At 47.3% G+C, this 19,700-nt stretch overlaps 1 protein-coding gene across 2 annotated transcripts in view; it reads left to right on the forward strand.

Annotated features, from left to right (window-relative positions):
* Positions 1-19,700, forward strand: part of LOC125984205 (RNA binding protein fox-1 homolog 3) — a 116,456-nt gene that overhangs the window by 19,264 nt on the left and 77,492 nt on the right. For both annotated transcript variants that reach the window (XM_049746162.1, XM_049746163.1), the window contains exon 2: positions 5,102-5,204. In XM_049746162.1, coding sequence (XP_049602119.1) covers positions 5,102-5,204 — 103 coding nt within the window. The remainder of the gene's footprint in view (positions 1-5,101; positions 5,205-19,700) is intronic.

Consider the following 19,700-nt stretch of genomic DNA (forward strand, 5'->3'; position numbering starts at 1 on the left):
CTCGCAGCGCCTCTCAATTATGTTCCCTCGTCGGCCGCTTGTCGGACGCTAATGAAGATGAAACGCTTTCATTTTGACACTTAATTAGTTCATATTTAAGCAAGGTGTGCCGCGCCACGCTCGCCATGCTAGTTATTTTTCTCCTTTTTCTTTTTTTTAAATAAAAATGTTCCGCGCGTTACCTCAAATGCTCGATATTTGACATAGTATAACTCGTTGGAATCTTACTGAGATAATTTGCAATATTTCAACTTTTCTACTTTTGTGTTAGTTTCGGTTTCACGAGAACAACAACCGCACGTTGCTAATGAGGATCACCTTGCTTGCCGGGTTGTCTTTGCGTGCACACTCCAGCTGGCCTCCTACAACTTTTTTCTTTGTACTGCAGGCTGACAAATGCAATTTTTTAGAGGACCATTCACATTTGTAAATAGTCTTTTTTTTTTAAGAGGAAATTATTACTCTTTTAGGTTAATAATTTCATTGTTTTAAGTTAAAAAAAAAAAGTTTTTCCAGAACAATCTTAATTTTCGGTGAAGAGAGAGAAAAAACCTGCTGGAATAAAAATTTGAGATGAATTTTTGAAAGCCATTACATAACATAACATTTACAAAATTATTTATAATACTATGAGATTAAAACCACACTATTTTTTGATGGATTCTTCAATGAATAAACTCGTTGCATTGGGTGAAGGCGCCGCGCGATTCCTTACCGTGCGGAAGGCGCCGGCGTCGGGATCAATGCTCGACCGGCGTTCCAAGCTGCCCTTTATCATGTTAATATGATTCGCATTGATGGACGACTTTTTCACGCCCGACTTTCTGTATCGACGGCCGTCGCGACGCCATCGCTCTTGCCGACCGTGGCTCGCCGGATGCCGCTCTCGATGTTCTTTTTTTTTTTTCTCCCTACGTTGCCGCCGCCCCCTTCCTCAGCCGGCAGATGACATGAAAATATTTCATGTTGATGCACGGAGGCTTCAGCGCGCCATAATTTTTATTTACTGCATATTTACAACATCGTACATGCTCGAGTGTCCGCACGAAGCTTCTGGTGGCAGACGAACATGTTGATGTCAGCGTGCTCATCCGGCGCTTTCGTATCTTCAAGTTATGATTCAACTTTTGAGAAGCGAAGCAGGAAGGCTATTGATTTCCAATCACAGCTAACCCGCACCTGCCCAATCTAACAATGACATGATGACACATTTGGGGAATAGTTTGATGGCACGTTCTCTCAGCCACATGAAATTTGGTAGAGGTCGAACAGTTCGGTTTGACTCATCCAAATAAAATTTGATTGAGCCGCCCAAAAATCTCAAGAAAGCTGTCTGAGTCGGCCATTTTGTTTTGATGCAACCATTTTGTATGCTAGCCACATTTGAGTTTTCATCGTCTGTATGTAGGTAAGTGTGGGTGATCATTCGTCAGGAAAAAAAAAGGGGCTCCTTGACACCCCCTACAAGCAGAGCGAGGGTATGCGCGTTCCGGCAGTTCAAGACGTGGAAAGCAGAGTCGTTTTCTTCCTCGACGAGCCGCGCGGCAGATGCCGTCAGTTTCGCGGCCGCCAGCTTCGCGGCCGCCAGCCCTTGGCAGCACTCGCAATTAAGTGCAAGGCTGACTGACGCGATCTGGTCCAATCGCATAAAACATCTCAATTAGAAGCCGGCGTAGTCGGTGGCCAATGGCCGTGCGGCAAAAGACGGAGCCTACGGGTCCCCGCTAAGCGAGGCGAGCGATCCACTGTGCTGCCAGAGACTTTGTTACAAAATATTGCAATTAGTCATCTGGCGAGCCGGCGTCGGTTCCAGCGCAGTTTTGTAACACGCCGAGTCTCGGAGGGCTTCGCGCTAACTCGCTGAAGCGCGCCGGCGGATTTTTGGCGGCGGTACTGCGACATTTGGTTCATATTTGTAAAGCGGGCTCGACGGCGCTCCTGTGCTAGATTTGACTTTTTACAGTACATCACGTTTGTGATGACGTTACACAGATGAAGGATCATTTGGGATTTTAGTAGCAGCGTTCTTCATTTTGCCAACTGCTTTGACAATTCAGTCTTATTGTGGAAAGGAAAATGCTTTTCTTCATATGTACATTGGTGAATGGTGAATAGTCACAAATACGTTTGTACACAAATGTCCAAAGTGGGTCGTTTAATTTCACGTCTACAGGCGAGCGTCGGGCGGGTGCCCAACAACCAGCTGGGATTTAATGCGCCGGCGTGCCGTGGAAGTGAAAACTTGCCAAATTGCAAAAAAAAAAAAAAAAAAAAAAATCCAAAGTGTGAATTAGACGCAGCGGAGTTTAACATCCAGACGTGCAGCTGGATGTTAAACGTCGGCTGCCAAGAAACTCAAGACTTTTTACTTGAGTCTATAATCAACTTTTTAAAGCTCTCAAAACTGCGGCAGATGTACATGAACCATAAAACCAAAATGTACATCAACCCAAAGCTGTTGCCTTCTGAGGGTATAAAAAGCAGGATTGAAGAGAATTTAGCATTCAAAAGGAGACCAATCTTGAAACACTTTCTATTTTCACTCTTTAGTGTCAAGCCAAATAGTGGGCTGCCGTCTGGTGGTTGATTGTGGAATTACACTCAAAACAAATGGGCAAAATAATTTTGAACAGTGCAAAAAAAAAAAAAAAAAGATTTATTCATTTATTTACTCACTTATTTATTTAAACCAGGGGTCAAACTAGATTTGGGTTAATGAAAAAAAATGTGTGTCCAATTCCCCCCGCCCCCCAACCTGCCCACATGAATGCTGTCAGGTTTTTTTTGGGTGGGGGTGGGGAGAGCAGAGTGGTTGTTTAATCAGCGGCGCTTTTTAATGGCATGTCAGTGAAAGGCTGAAATACGGCGGCGGGCTACCTGGTGCAAACATTCCGATAAATCCCGTTTGCCTGTCACTCGCTGCCGCCGCCATAAATCAGCGCTTTGGGGGAGGACGCCGCCAAAAATGACTGCTATTAAAATAATGAATGGGACGATGAATTTCTGGCATTCAAGTCGAAACGCGACGAGGGCTGTCGTCAGATATTTGAGGCCTCGTAAACGTTTGGGGAAGGGGCCTCCCCTCGTTCCGCTGTTCGGTCGCGTACTTCGTACTTGAAGTGCTCTGCGGGGCCTCCTCGAGGCTCTCGTCCCTGAAGACGAGGCGACGTGAGCGAGCCGTGGCTCACTTAAAGCATCCAAAAGCAGAACCAATACGCAATAATCAGACCAAGCCAAGCGCAGATAAAGCGAACGCAAGAATAAGCTCGGTGTACACCATCGATACTAATTAATCGGCAGAAATAAAGTGCTAATTGGCGGCATGGAAGGATCAATGAGCAGAATTAAAGCATCAATAAGCACATGGTAAAGCAGTAAGAAGATGAAGACAAACGAGTCAATTCAAGTATTCATACAATGCCGCACGCACAATAAACAGGTTTCCATTTTCTTGGAGAACGTAACGAGTCGACGGTCGCGATAAAAGCATTTGCTCCCGGTGCTCCTCTGGATGGTTTTATTGTTCTTCAATTTGATGGAGCGGCCTTAAAAAAAATGGTCTAAAAATGTCGACATTTAACGGCGGGCTCAGAATTGATTTTCTGGAATATCGATTAGCTTTTCATCGCCGTCGCAAGTCATCGGTTGGAGTGTGGATAATCTTTTTTCGTATGTTTTAAGAAACAAATCTGGAGTTCGCTTTAAAAAAATGATGGAAACAATGTCAAAGAAATTTCTTGTAATGAAAAGTGAATTTGTGCGTCCTTGACTTGTTCCCAAAAGCGGCACATACATTTCAGCAGATTCAGTTCAATATCTGTCACGTTTTAAAATCTGATCATTTTTGTACGACGGCTATCATTGAATAAGTCTCGGAGGAATGTCGCTGAAATTTCTTGTTAGCTGATCTTGATCAAAAGTTAATCCGTTCATCCTTGCGCCGCTCATCTGACTTGCAAGGACATTTTGGAACATGTTTAGAGAAGAAGTCCATTACATTTGCTGTTTGCTGATTTGGATCCAAAGTTAAGCCGTTCGTCCTTCGGAAGCGGCGCACCAAATTCCGTTGGAAGATTTTATTTTTACCTGTTTGAAAACGAGACTCGGTCCCCTAGTGGTCATCGTATGTCAGCTGCCTCCGTTTGACTTTTTTTTCCCCCGTCTGCTAACGATCGAATGGGACCAAATGAAGAGAAGTCACACCACGCGCTCCTCAAGCTGCCTCGCTTGGAATCAATCCTGACATTTTAATTCCCGACTGACGGAAGCCGATGGGGCCTTCCGAAGGTTGTTAGCGGCCCCGAAGCGGACTTTGTTGGCTTTGTTGCTATCCGAGCGCAGCGATGTGACTTTTTAGCGCACGCGGTGGCAAGCATCACCTCGCGTCACCACTTTGGCTTCCGCGCAGCCTTTTAAGCTTGCCGGTCAATATGCTAGCACTAATATATTATTTAGCGCCTGTGGGTTGACGGTGTACGCGCACGTGTTTGCTAATCATGTCGAGGCAGATGTCTGGCCCCTCCTTTTTTTAGCCGTTCCTCCTGCAAAATTCATCTCGGCCCTCTTTTATTTATACCCCTTGCTCGACAATTAGTCAATCCCCAATCAAGCGGTGGGCACGGAATTGCTTTTAATTACTTTTGATAAATGACAAATTACTTTGGTGCATGCTGGGCGTTTTTGCGTGTGTGTTTGTATAACGTAGAGTTTTGCCGAGATGAAATCGATGTTTCGTTGGCGCTCTTAGTCGCGGTTCAGCGGCAGGACTTCTGGGCCGGAGCCAGGCTGCGGACCGCCGACATCCCGAGTCAGCAGAATAAAACCAAACCACCAGCAGTGTGCACGTGAATGCTGACACGTGCGCTATGTTCAGCAACAAGCTCTCTCCCTCTCAAATGCAATGTTTTTCTTTTTTTTCAAATTCATAGGTGGAAAAATGTCTGATTTTAATGAAGGCTATATTGCCCAGCCCAATAAAATAAAGTCAGACTCGCTTTATGATCATTTCAATTAATGGACAGCTAGCATCCGATTCTTTCAATTGCTTAGCTAGTGAGCTAACGTGTTGTTATGAAGTCAACTAAACTTAGGCTGTTTTCAGGCTTCTTCATCCCATCGTGAGGTCGACGCACCAGCAGAGAGTTCAGTGACACAGCCTCAGCCCGACCATCTTTACCTGTACATGGAGACCCCCAGCTGGGCAGGTAGGAACCCCCCAAAACCCCGCCCTTGTGTCGCAAAGTGTTGAAAAACAAACTGTGTATGATGAAAATTTCCAGGGTGTGACTGGATTTTGGTCCGTAATGAATTAAAATATTTCCAGTGAACTTGTGACTGGATTTTGGCCAGTGATAAAACTAAAATTGTTAGTTGATAATAATTCATTTTAATACATAGCTAAATGTAAACGTGTGACAGATCATATTGTCATGTTGCTGCAGTATTTTGTCTGCCAGCGCCCGTCGACAGTCCCACTCGGGTGGCCGCGCTTTCGCAACGGCTGCGCTTCGACGCCCCCCCCCCCCCCGTGTGTGGCCATATTGTCGCTAATGTGCGCCACGCGCCCGCGGGCGCCGCTTCGCCGTCACGGTTCCCCCGCTGCTGCCCGGCCTCGGCGGCGCCATGGAACAGGTGGCGTCGAGGTTCCGCCTCCATTTGCTCGCCTTCTCATAGGGAGCGGGTCGCAACGACCATTTGGAAGTGGTCTAATTATCTCTTATTGCCGCCCTGCCTCCGTAATGACGGAGCGGCGCCAGCGCATGTTGCTGGGAGGCTGCGTTTTGGCCGCCCCCGACGACAATCCTCACGTTTGGGAGGAAGACTTTCGACGACTTACTTATCATGCTCGATGACTCAAAATTTGAGTGGATCTCAAATTGTGAGTGCGTTTGGGTCAGCACTAACATTTATATCCTGAAGGTTTGCTGAGGTCTTGTCTGTCGCCCCGTGCGGACTTTGATAATCTCGTCTTGCTACGATGTCAGCCAACCAGACGTAATGGCGTTCCTGCGCCTTTAAGAGCAGCCGTCGGCGCAGAGGGAGGCGAAGGAGCGCGGCGGACGATGGGTCGCCCGCTTGCTGGCTGGCGGCGCTGGTGGGAAAGTGCTGACGGCAGGACTTTGCTTCGGAGCATGCCCATTAGAGGGAGCCATAAATCCTGGGCTCTCCGGGCCAGGCTGTGTCAGCAGTCCACTGAATGAATTGATTTTAAACGCCACCGAGAAGAAAGTGCCAGCAGACCGGCCGGCCGGCCACTATTTAATTGTCTCGCTCTCCTTGCCGGAAGCCCGCACGCGCTCGTCGTTGCCGCACTCCAACGTGTCACCGACATGGCGGCCATCCCTCGGCGACCCCTCCTCACCTTTGATTTAACTGTACAAATATCAAAGAAGTGCGCCGTCTTTCTTCTTCGCTACTGAAGTAGCTCCGAGTGGCACCGCCATCCGTTTTGTGACAATTTCCGATATCAAGTCGCCGTCCGTTGTTAGCCTGTTGACGTTTGGCGAGGGAACCATTTTACACTTGACTTCAAGGGACCAAACAAAAGTTATTCTTTGATTATGTATTCAATTTATCAATTAGATAATTTTATTCTGCCAAATATCGGAATTGGCATCGGTCTAAAAAAAACAATCCATATCGTTCGGGTGCTACGTAATTATATCGACCGTCTTCGTCACTTTGAGGACTTTCCAGTTGAATTGTTCTATAAAATAACAAAATCGAGTCTCGAGGTGGCGGTGCGACGGATAGCATTTTTTTCCCACGGGGTGGCGTCCTCTCCGGCTCATTACACCATTTAAAGAGGCGTCACTTTGCAATCACCCGCCACGCTTCGGCCAACGGGGATCATACATCAACTTGAATGGCGGCCCCGCCCCCCACTTTCACTTTTTGAGGGGGGGAGGGGTCGCTATTAATAATACCCCCCCCCCTCCCGGCCCAACACATTCAAAGTCGTTAATTTGAGAGTCAACTTTGCCTCCGCTTGACTCGCATGTCTTATTTGTCGGCCGTCAAGTCACGTGTGATAAACGGGCTTCAACTTGTTGCGGGAACACCTCGACGAGCCGCCACCGCTGCCGCCCGAGTAATTACTCTTTTTTTCCCAACCTTTTCTTTCTCCAATCACACTTGATGGATTGAGTGGAAGGAGGCGATCATCTGGCGCTTAGCGGGCTCACTGAGCATACTTGCCCCCCCCCCCATCACGCAACTCCCCCACACCCTACAAAACGCCCCCCTCCGGCTGATTAATGATATCTGCTGCGAGTCACCAAAAGCGGAAATTAAGTATTTCTCTTTAAATGTAACATTTGTCTCCTTTGCCGCTGTCGAGGAAGGCATTTGTCAAAATCCTCCGGCTTTGGTCGTGCGCCGGATTTCCTTTGGGAGCGCGGCGGGAATTACTCCCTACTTTGGCATTAATGGCATTCCGTGTTCCCCTTTTATGTCTTGAATCCACTCGCCGCCCTTTCACCCTCGCCGCATACTCTGAATAATGAAGTAGCCGCTCGGGGAGCGCAGGGGAATCAAAGTGGGCCCGAAAACTGCCAGCCGGCTCAGGCCCGCTTTTGCCCTCATTTGCTTGCTACCCGAGTTCCGGTACTTTTGGCTGTTGGTCCACAATATGTTTGCTGACCCTTGTGCAATTGAGCTACACCAAGGGTGCTCGTTCAAAACCCCCATTGGTGGGATGCCGCCAACGGGCCCGACCGGCCCTGACAAATGCTCAATATTCCGCAATGTAGAAAATGAGCCGACTTGGCAGAAACAAAGCGGTAGTGACGGATATTTTACGTGACGCTTTGTCGCTTTGCCATGCCGGCTGCATGATGTCCGCGGTCGGGGTCGCTCAGACGTCTCGAATAAACGCGCAAATCACAAAGGCAACGCAGCCCTGCACCCCCACCCCTATCCACCCCGGGGACCCTCATCCAAGCGGGCTTGTACTTTTTCCCATCAATGGAAATCTAATTGCGTGAAAAGCGATCAATGACTGCTAAATTGGTTTTGTGTCGGGGCGCGCTCGGAATAAAATCTGCGAGCTCTTAACGCACGCTGCGTTTGCATCCTAAATCACGGTAATATTCCGAGCGGGGTCGGCCGGCAGGGGTTTTAACTTTGCCGGTGTTGAGCGGGGAGGCGCACCGCCACGCCGCTAATAAAAATCACAGCCTTTAATTGTTTCTCCAAACTCGTAAATTGCCCCACTTTAATGGGTTAATAAGCGGACGTGGCGAGGACGTCGGGGAGCCTGCGGTCGGTTACCGGGCGGCTGCCGTGGTGCGCGAGAGGCGGTGGGGGTGCGCCAGCTCTATGTTGCCGCCACCGCTGATAACCCTCCAGTGATCTGATAGCGCTAATCCCCTCTAATCCCTAATACACTCTTTAGCATGCTGCTAACTGACAGCGGTCGATGCTGTCGCTGTGCTTCTACCGCACATCTCAGGAACGTCGCCTGCCTTTCAAGCCTCAGTTGGGATTTTGTACAAGGTTTCAAATTCAGGTTCCAAACAGGTGTTAGGCTATTTTGATGTCTGAGTTAGCATGTCGCTAAATGACAGCAGACGAAGCTGCCGTAGCGCTAACGCCAAGTAGCTCTTTCTTCAATTCACAGAGTTAAGCAGGGTTAGCATCCTGCTAAGTCACATCAGTCTTTCATCTCCTGTTGACTGATTTTAAAAAAAAAAGTTTTTGAAACTGCTGACCCCCAACCAATTTGTCTTTCCCGCCCGGCAATGTCCGATGCCGTCCCCCTGGCCTCCCCGACGAAGACAAGGGAAAGTTTATTGACATCAGGGCGACGTTCTCGGGGACCATCCCTCAACGTCTTATCTTTTGGGATCAGTGCCGACAGAAGCTCGGCCCGGCTTGTATTTCTGTCCCATTGTAATTGCGTTGTAATTGATCCGGCGCAGTAAGTTTGCCGAGCTCCTCCACGGCCGCCTTTTGCGACTCTTATCTGCAAGATGCCTGCGGGACTTTGTCGCCGTAAGCAAAAGCCAACAAAAGCTTCAACAGCAACAAAAGGAGGATGAGAGAGTGAGCGCGTCAAGGACGGAACAGAAACGGCAAACTCGCTTGTCAGGTTTTTACGCTCTTAACTGAGACATATCCAACTGTTAGTTTGAAACAAAAAATGCGAACCATAAATTTGTGACCCGTATGTCAAATTAACAACTTCAAACATTTAGACAAAAACAAGTAGTTTCAGAAAACAAATGAAATATTTATGTAAAATGACATATTCCTGAAAAAAAGTGTAATTCTGGGGAAAAACGTTTTACGCTTCCGACAAAAAAGTTGAATATATATTTTCGTCACTAATCACTAGCGTTTTGCTAATTGTTGACGGGGGGGGGGGGGAGTAGGAAGCGGCCGAATGCGCGTTCGGGTTGCTACAACGCCATCGCCCGCCCGGGCCCGCACCGCCATGCGCGCTTCCCCCTCATTTGTCATCCTGACAGCGGCTACTGTTTTTTTTCAAGAGGTAGAAAAATGGCAGAGTCAGCTCTTCCTCGGCTCACAAAGTACGCAAAGAAGTGTGTGTGTTTGTGTGTGTGTGTGTAGGGGGGGGGGGGGGGGTTCTTGGCTATTGTGACAAAGTGAAGCTTGTCATTTGTTGTTACACGAGCCCTCCATATTTGTTTGGGGTTAGAGACCAAGCAAAAGTGCACACAATCCTTTATTGACGGATTAAAAAGTTTAAAAAAAAAAAGTTTATCATATTTATGAAAATACATTTCTCATGAAAAGTTGGACATTTCCAGGAAATAAACTTGTGTACTTCTATTTGTTGTATTTAATCAAATATGTCCAGTAATGAAGTTGAGCCCCGGCGCGCAGACGCGCTTGAGAGTCCGGCAACACCTGGAAGTCCAATTACGCGCTGGGAAGAGCCGAGCGGGCGCTACTCTTGACATTTACCTGTGCCGCCGCTGCGGCTAACACGCCGGCTAAATGGCATCAATAGATATGGCAACGGCGACACGTATAGATCGCCCTGGGCTACACGCCTGACATTATGATCCTTCTCCCGGAGAGACCGTGATAAACACGCGGGGGTTGTGTTAGCTTTGCTTGTGCGCGTGTGTGTGCGAGCATGTGTATGTGTGTGTGTGTGTGTGTGTGTATGTCAAGGCAGGTTACAAATGAGTTTGTTTGTGTTGTGGCCTTTGGTGCCCTGGGCGATGTGTGTTGTGTGGGTGGCGCTTGCTAAATGTGAGCCACACCGTGTGCATTTGCGTGTGCGCCGCTACCACTTCGGATTTTTCTTCAAAGTCAAAACTAATGCAATGAAAGTCATGTTGAGGTCAACCAGTGGCTGATGATGTCATGGTGTTTTTTGCAGCACTGCGAGAAGTAGAGAAGGCGAACTCCATTTTTGTCAGATTGTCGGAGAGTGATTTCAAGTTTTATGACCGCAATAAAATATGGGGGAGAGAGGGGTGTATCTTAGTGGTTCAGATGGCAATGAGGATTTCTGGATACAGAAACTGTGCAATGGTGGTCTAAGTCTGCCAAATCCCTTAAATTTTCACAAAAGGTGATGTATCACTCTTTTAGTCTTCTATCAATGTGTGACCGTCGGGTTGCAGCGTATGAACAAACGGCGGGGGTCAAGCAGGTGACCTATCGGTGAAAGTGTCTTGTGTGCCAATAAGCGTCCGCCGGTATTCATCAGGCGTGGTGGCAGTGGTGCGGAGAGGCTCAATGTTTTAAAGGGCAGCGGGGATCGAACGTCGACGCCGTAAAATGGTGTCCCTACGTCGGAACGCCAACATGGAACGGTGTCTTTTTGCCATGCGTCCTTGCTCATCCATTTTGGACTTGTTTCCCAATTGGTGTAAATCGACAGTTCTTCTTTGATCTTGAAAGAGGTCCTTGGACCATCGCTCCACATAAATCCGTTTATTTCTTTTTTGGCAACCAGCAAGGAGCAGCTGCAGCCTATGGTGATCTCACATTTCTTCGCCGTTTGCCGACCTTGTTTTGTTCCATTTTTATGATTATTTTTGAGGTTACTGCTGTCGGGATCGGTTGCGGCCGAGCAGATGTTCTCCATCTTTTGTGCCCCTTCTTGCTGGAAAACAACAGCAGCAAGCAATAAGCCAGATGCGGAGCCGGATGGATTTGGCATTGATCTACGCGGGCGTCCACTATTGAACGTATCGGTGGCCTGGGTGAAATCCATCCAAGGCGAATCCAATACGGCGCAATTATTGCTCTCTAAATAGCCCGGCTGAATACTCGCCAAGCTAACTGCGCGTCTGTGCCGCTCAAAGGCGGGCAGATTCCATCGACGCGCCTTTCCCACGTGCCGCTCGGTTGCCAGGTGACGGACACTCGACCTTGGCGGCGCCATTCAATGCTCGCTGCCATCCGGAGTTGATTCGTCATCTCAAAGCACTTTTGGAGGAAGACTTCAAACACGGCATTGTAAAACTTGAACACAGTCGAACTGCACTTTCCGTGAACAGGTGGCTAAAGGAGAGCCGCAGTCGTAGCCGTTTATCAAACAGTAAATTGCAACCAAAATGGGCACACCCAATCTCATCAAGCTCCGCCTCTCAAAGGTACGACGATAATACGTTCAATATTTCCTCGGGTTCTAGTCGGCTTATTAAGGCTTAAACGACACCACATATGGCATATTGCGCTTGCGTGTCTCTTATTAATGTTTAAATGGCACCGCTTTTGGGGGCGTGGCATATTAAGGCGACATGTTAAGGTTACGTGTGGCATACTAATGCCGCATGTGGCATAATTAGGAGACATATTAACAATGCATGATGTGCTACAGTATATGAAGCTTACATATTAAAGTCACGTGTGGCTTATTAAGGTTTAAATGCCAAACGGTACCACTTTGGGGGCCCGGCATATTAAGGTTCAAGGTTCCGCTATAGTTTGCCACTTTCCATTTGCGCTCAATGTCAGACATTTGCATTGAAGCCCAGCCAGGACCTCGCCTGATTCGGGACACCGACTCCCCCTCCCCCTCACTAAACGGCCCTTCGGGAGTCTTGGAGTACGCACTCGGCGGGCCGGTCCTCTAAATTGAGCAAAAGGCGCTGGAGGATTAGCATACGCAGATTGTCAGAGGCAAATGAATGACAAGACTTTCATCTGGCGGCCTGTCGACCTCGCTTAGCAGCGACACGCTTCAAAGTCCGCCGGGGTCGCCCGCAGGACGAGTTGGAGGGCGGGGCAAAAAAATGACTTAATCAAGACCTGAGGGCAACGTCGTCAAAGAGAAAACAAGCTACGAGTAGGCGGAAAGAGCTGCTATTTATTGTCAAGGTAGGGTTTCAAGTTTGGGGGTTTGAAGCCTAGCTTTGGGTTCCAAGTCAGAATTAAAATTTGGTTTTCAAGCTAAGGTTTTGGTTTGGAGCCCTATGCAAAATTTAGCACTTTTGTACTAAATTACTTTTACCTTGATAGAGGTCACACAGGAATGAGACACATTAATAACGTCAGTCGGAATGTGCGGCCAACAAGATTTTCATCAACCGGCAAGTTGACGGCACGTCGATGAATTTCTTGCCGTGAAGTTGCGCCACTCATTAAGAGTCAAAAGAGCGAACGTTCACAACAGAAAAATCCAACAATCATCCTGTCCCACCTCCCCAAAAATCAATCAAAAGTCTAACAACGTCTCCATTCGCCGCTAATGAAATCATCTGCGAGGTATTTTAATTGTGATGAGACGACATTTGTTAACGCCGTGACCTCCAACATCTCCCATCCCCGCCCCCGTTCCTCATCTGGGAGCCCTGACTCGACGGAATTCCGCCCAAATGGGCGGCGTTCATCACATTTCTCCATCAACGTGACGAGCATGGCCGCGATTAGGAAACGCTGGCGCCGCGGCACCACACGCTCAGCAGATGGCCCCAGATTACGGCCACCCTATTAAGGTTATCTGTGACGTGTCAAGGCCGACTGCAGCATATTCAAGTCTGGGCTGGCACGTTAGCTAATGTATGCGAGACTTATTAAAGGTTGAGCCCGGCGTATTCCGATCACATGACGTACCGGGTATATATTGTAGATGCATACACATCATTGCATAAATGCGTATATGTGTATGTATATATATATATATATATTAGGGTTCTTAGGTATTCAGTTTCCAAATGGAGTCGCCAACCTTTAGGTCCTCCATCCTGGTCCTTTTGGTTGAAGAGTCAAACAACGGCGCTGGCTGAAATAACGGATTAACATATGGCTGCCGTGATGGAAAGTGTGCTGCCTTTCAGCACCTCAGACTTTTCTTTAGCGAGACGGTTGCGGAGGTGAAAGGATGCTTTCTTCATTGTTGTCGTCGCTCTCGCGCTTCAGGCAAGGCCGCCGCCGTGGCCCATTAAGAGTGCGAAAGGGGGCGTCGTCCTTGAAGACCGCAGCTCACGGCACTTGACATCAACAGGATGTTCATCATTTTTCACAAAATGCTAACTGCTGTTAAGCGTCTCGAACCTGAAGTACACGTCCTTGGTCTTCACCTTAACCTTACCACATCTTAAATAAAAAAATAAATAAATAAAAAAAATAAGATGAAGTTGACTCCAATATCACTCACACGGGTTTGTTACCTCATGAACAATCGGGACCGCGACACAGTTTTGTGTCAGACAGGTGACGTTGTGGGGTTGTGGTTTTGTGCAATCCTTACCGGTGCCGCCCACCACCTGCTGCCCCTTGTGGCCTGTCACTGCAACACACGTCCATGATTTAACCCTTGCTTCATGTACTAGGACGAGGCGAGCCAGCCGTCTTTAGCAAGAAATTTTAGACATTCTTGGCAAAACGAAATTGGCATTGTTTGGGCAACAATGCGGAAAAGTTTGGGGTAGCGCCTTCATAATTTAACGCGTTTACGGAACACCGAGCGTGTCGAGTAGGGCACGTCCACCATGAATAATACATGCGGGGTTACGCCAGCGACGACGCTACGGCAGCTCAGTGGTGGCGCGCATAAGCAAGAGTAAATGTCCTGACATTTCCAATATCCAGCCGGGCCCAAATGTGCTGAATGCACACAAGCGCTCGCTCAAGAGGCTCTTAACAGCGGCGACGGGCGGGTGGGGACAGTTGTGTGTGTGTGTGTGTTGGGTGGGGGGTCTATTGTAAAGGTGCTTCTAATTATTGTTGGTCCTCACTTGATGGATGCGTTTGGGTGATCGGATTTTGGTTGCATTTTGTCACTGAGTAAATAATCCCATCATTTTATTTTAACGCTTTTACATACACCTCAACCGGTCCGAATTTGAGGAAAATTGAGGTGCCTGGATGTCAATTAATAAATTGTTGCTAGCTATTAAGGTAGCCAAACGTTTTAGCAGTTTGCTGTCTGGTGGGAGCCGTGCGAAATGAGTGGGCGACGTGCCCCTTGCAATCCCATAATGAGGCGCACACGCACATACGGAATTAAAACATATATGTTGTGGGACTTTGAGGCGGCTGTAATTTGGTCGGAGCAGCGCCTCCCGTCAATAAAGTGTCAGCGTCGGAATCCCCCAACCAAATCGGTCAGAACCCGGAGGAGGGTGGCGGCTAATATGAAGCCCGACCCGAGGGGATGGCGCTCGCTGACACTTGACGGAGGGGCCGGCCCGCCGTCTCACCCGCCGCAAATTTATGACGGCCAGAATGTGCGTCCGGGGACCCGAATGCGGCGGCTGACGGACGGTGGCGCCGGCTTCAGGTACGGTGGGATTTATGAGCGTTGTCCCCGTTTCACTCTCCCCTCACACGACAGGTCACTTCATCAAAGGAATCCTTTTAACGCACATGCCAAATATGATTTCACTACATTATTTTAAAGCCGGTCGGATTTACGAGCCACGACGCCGCTAATTAACGTAACGCTCGGTGGCGGGAAAAACGTGGGACATTTGGCTCATCTTCATTTTAGGTGCCGAGTCAGCGTTTCCTGGCAGTGAGTCGAGCTGGAATGTCGTCGATTAGTAGAAGCGTTCTTACTTCCTGTCTCTGAGAGGCTGCTTTGCTCTGATTGGATAACATCATCCATGCTGATGATTCATCCTAAAAAAGGGACCAGCAAAGAAACGGAAAGTTTGTACAAACGCTATTCATAGCCATGCACTTTTTTCCCCCTACGGTAATGTAGGGGGAAAACAGTTAGCTAGCAGTCATTTCAAAGTTGAACACCGTCCATACGATTCAAATGTTAATATTTTGATGGTAATGTTCCACATTTCCAAACACATTAAGAGTGGTGGCGAGTTCACAGCGCGTTAAACACCAACAGCCTGAGCATGTTTGCGTTAATTAGCCGCTAAGCCTTCGAGCGGGCTCGTCGGGGGCCCGTCGAAGCCGGCGTGTATATTTTTCTTTTTTAGCGCGTATGTAGCCCATCTAGCGAGAGAGCGAGCGACCTTCTAAGAGAAACATTTGCACAGATTTGGCGAGTCAGACAAATGAGACGGCGAGTCGCCGCACTGCTGCAAAAGACAGGGAAAATTCACACTGGTATTGATCTTACTTAATTAGATTCCTATCCGCTCTCCGGGGACTCGCGTCACGGCGACGCATTTCACGCACACGCACGAGAGAGCGAGCGAGAGAATATGAACTGAATTAATATCATTTCAAAGCCCGGCGTACAAAATGTGATTTGATTATCGGGAATATTTTTCATGTCTAATTACTCGTTCCCTTCGCCGCCTTAAAGTTTTCTTAACTTTGTTTTCGGCAAATCCTGATGAAAGAACTAATGGTCGAGCGACTCCTTGCACGCGCACCTCTCAGTGCAGTAATTCAATTTGGGACGTTAGGGAGATTAAAAAACAACAACAAAAAATAGGTGAGGTTTGAAAGTGTGCGGTGCGATATTGTTTGCGCCGACGCTAAATGAATTTGCTCATTGGAATGCTAATTGGCAGCAATTTGATTTCACTCGGCTGCAAATTGCAAATCGGAACGGCAGCGGAGGGAAGTTCATGGCTGATTGTTGTGGCTGAGGACGAGGCGTTAGTATTTGATACAACTTGATTGGTCGAATCGCTGACGTGGACGCATTTGATTGGCTAGACATGACATGAAATGTTTTATTGTTTTAGGCTAATTTTTAGACTGTCTAGTTTTGTCATTTTCTATATTTTTGTCAAGTATTTTGAGCATTCTGGATTTGACTCAAGTTAGTGTGTGAAGTGTAGCTAATGTTTTGACAGCCGCCGCTCTCGTTAGCAAACTTCAGATGTACGGAAAATTTGCTCGGATGGCGTCTTAATGGCAGTCAAGCTCGGTTGCAAGTTAGCAGTCGATGATGTCATTAACAAGTCGGCCTCCAAGTGTCAGGGATGTAAATTCTGTTGCTTCATTTGAATCAACGGATGAGAAAATGGGATTATTTATTGCCAAAGCAAAGACACGTTCGCTAAAATCGGAGGAGTGGACAAAGTTGTGACATCACACTGTTGTTTTTTGATAATTTTTTGTTGTTGGTAGCTGTTGTTGGTAGTTGCTAGCATTTGATTGGTTAGCTAGCTCATTCTAATAGCTACTACGGTGCCATTTTTGGGTCTCACTAAATTGATATCATTTGCTAGCGACTGTGAGCATTTGAACACACCTTTGGTAAAAAATTCTGTCAGCGCAAGATGGAATTTGCAAGAACGGCAAACTCCTGGCAGGAGAATTAATGGCTGGAGAATTAACGGCTTTTAAAAGGTCGCGTTGATTAAAACCACGTCTGGGGCGTCCGGCGGCGGGATCCATGTCGGGGGTCAGCCAAACGTGTGAAATACAGCGACGTTATTCTGATGCGAGGGACATTTGAGTAACGCGTTGATGATTCCCCTTGTGTAACCCCCCTTTCTCACGGATTCCCTCGCATTTCATCGTACGGACTCCGGAAAATACCCGGGACGCAACCCCCCCCTTCTCGCCGTCTCAGCCTTCTTCCTGATCAACCCCCGGCCGCCTTCGGGTTTCTCCCGGTGCGGGGGCTATAATTGTTGCCGTAAATCGTGGCGCACCCCCGCGCACCCGTCTTAAGCGGCCATTACGCACGCTTCACTTCGGCCCTTGTTGATTGCAAGTGTCAAGAGGGGCGGATTTATGCACTCTGGCTGGGTGAGACGCAGCCAGCCACGCGAGGAAGCAGGGACGGAGGGGACGGGGGCGGGGGTGATTACTGAGAGGGGGGTGAGGGGGGTCAGGTGACGGCAGGGAAGATGGAAGTCAGAGGAGTCGCTTTTGCTTTTTCATGTGGAGTTTACAAATAGTTGGCAGGACCTTGCAGAAAATCTGCTGTTCATTCGTCTGTGCCTTTCAAGCAGACAAAACATCTACTGCCATATTGGCTCAAATGTTTTTAGGTTTTTCTAGCATTTATGTATTTCCTGATAAATACTTTAGTGATTTATATGTATTTTTTGCCAAATATTTTGGGCTAACTTATGTGTGATTTCTTGTCATAGCAATTTTTTTTTTTTTTTTTAATGGCATTGCAGTAGCGTGTTTATGGATGCAATCAATGATGTCATTAATAATTCAGTCTCAAAGTCACATGAATGCAAATGTTGTTTGATCATTCAGATAAACAGAGAAAAAAAAGTGTAAATATTTATTAGCCGAACTGGAGAGCTGCTGCAGAATGTACATTGATGATATACATGTAAGATGATGAAATACATTTTTGATATGTGATGATGTGCTTGAGCTTGACTGATGAATTTATTTCCTGAACTGATGAAAATGAAGGTTAATCTTTACACGGCGTACGCAAATAAACGGATGATTGGCGGCGACATCAGAGCGGTGCGGAAATTCTGTTCCGTCTCTCTCATCGATATTTCCTTGCCTCCTTCATTCCATTACGTTGTTGGGAATTTTTGATTCGCCGAGCTGTGCTCGGGAAAACGCAATCACGGCCGCCATCCATTTTGGGACTTCAATAAGCTGACGGCCATTAGAAGCCTGCAAACACAAACCGTACAAGCGCAGTAAGCGGATGAAAAGTAGCAAGAGAACTGGATAGAACACAAATCCTCCAAAGTGTTTTACAAGAAATAGATAGAAACAGAAAAGTAGAAAACTCAAACAGTAGACAGAAACTGTCAAAAAGGCAGCAGGAAAGAAGAAGTAGAAAGAGGAATAACTAAAACTGTAGAAAAACAGAAACAAACAGAGAGACAATTCTCCACTTGAGAAGGTCACAAACAGAAGACACAAACTGTCAAAAAGGCAGCAAGCAAAAAGTAAAAAGACAAATAACTGAAACTGTAGAAACAGAAAAAACTGAAACAGAGAGAATTCTCCACTTGAGAAGGTCGAACTCTCACCCCGTCATCAAAAACTTAAAACAATAAAAACAATAGCGATCTCTCAAAAGATCACAGTTGCAAAGTAAGTGGAAGGGACGTGACGTCGGGCCGTTGAAATATCGAAACCGACGTTATCCCGACACCGATTCATTAAGTTAAGTGTAGACACGCGTCAGAGGCATCTGATAACGAGGTTAGCCGTTAGCTTAAGCGGCCAAGACGCGTGCTGACAGGACGCCGCCCAAGATTAGCCGACAGGGGGCGGGCCTCCGGCACCGACCCACGAGTGAATGAATGAATGAATGAATGAATGAATGAATGAATGAATGAATGAATGAATGAATGAATGTACTATGCAAGGATGAACACATGAAGGGAAGAATGGCAACACACAATCGTTTCCCCTATTTAATTTGTTTTAGTTGTGTCATTTCTTTTGATTGTTTGAAATGTTTTTTAATATTTCTTTCACTTTTCCTTAATTATTATTTTTTTATTTCCCCCAATTTTTTTTTCATATTTTCTTTTCTTTTTTCCTCCCTTTTCGTATTACTTTCCCCTTCTTACATTGGTGTAATTTTTCCGAGTAGGTTCCCTCAAGATCCGCCGTGGCCAGCACTTGACAGCGTTGTTGGTTTTGTGATACGTAGCGCATTTGTAGCATAGCGTTGCCTGATCCCCAACTCCGATAACGTCCATGAGAAAAATGCTAATGTCGAGCCTCTCCCGCGACACTTCACTATTTCCGATGTGTCGGGAGATAAGTAAACTTTTGCCAGTATCTGGAAGGGCACGCGGCGATCAGCTCCCTTTTCTGCTGTTAAAATAAATACCTAAAAACCGGCAGTTACTTCCGACTTGTTTTGGTATCCTTGAACGATGCACGGCGGCTAAATTGTCTGCGCAAGCGTCTAATGCGCGTAATGGAATTGCGAGTCGCCCCGCGTCGCAAATAAATAATTTAATGCAAATCCCACATCGCGCCTCCCGCCAATTAAGCTAACCTGTTTTAGCCGTAAGTGATTCTATTACATTAGCGTGGCGCGGCGCTGACTGCATTAGGGAGGCTTTAATCAGTCGCTAATCAAATTAGCGCCGCAGACAGACGGCCGGGAAGTGGCGCGCTTTACGCAAAGCACCTTGCCGCCTCACCTGCGCCAGGCTCCCCTCAGAGACGTCGCCTTGAAAAATGTCAACTTTTACCCATCGTTGATCAGCCTGTGCCTTTCACGCACAACTCGGAGGGCAGACGCAATATTTCTCTGACTGTATACGGAATATCACTTTCAGGTAATTAGACGAAAAAGCTTCTGCAGTGATGGATAGAAAAGTACTCGAGGGACAAACATTTACCATCAAGACCATCTGAGGTTTTCCCGGACTGAATGCAACCCCAAAAGCAGT

Source organism: Syngnathus scovelli, chromosome 16 (genome assembly GCF_024217435.2).
Source record: "Syngnathus scovelli strain Florida chromosome 16, RoL_Ssco_1.2, whole genome shotgun sequence".
In the NCBI taxonomy this organism is placed as follows: Eukaryota; Metazoa; Chordata; class Actinopteri; order Syngnathiformes; family Syngnathidae; genus Syngnathus; species Syngnathus scovelli.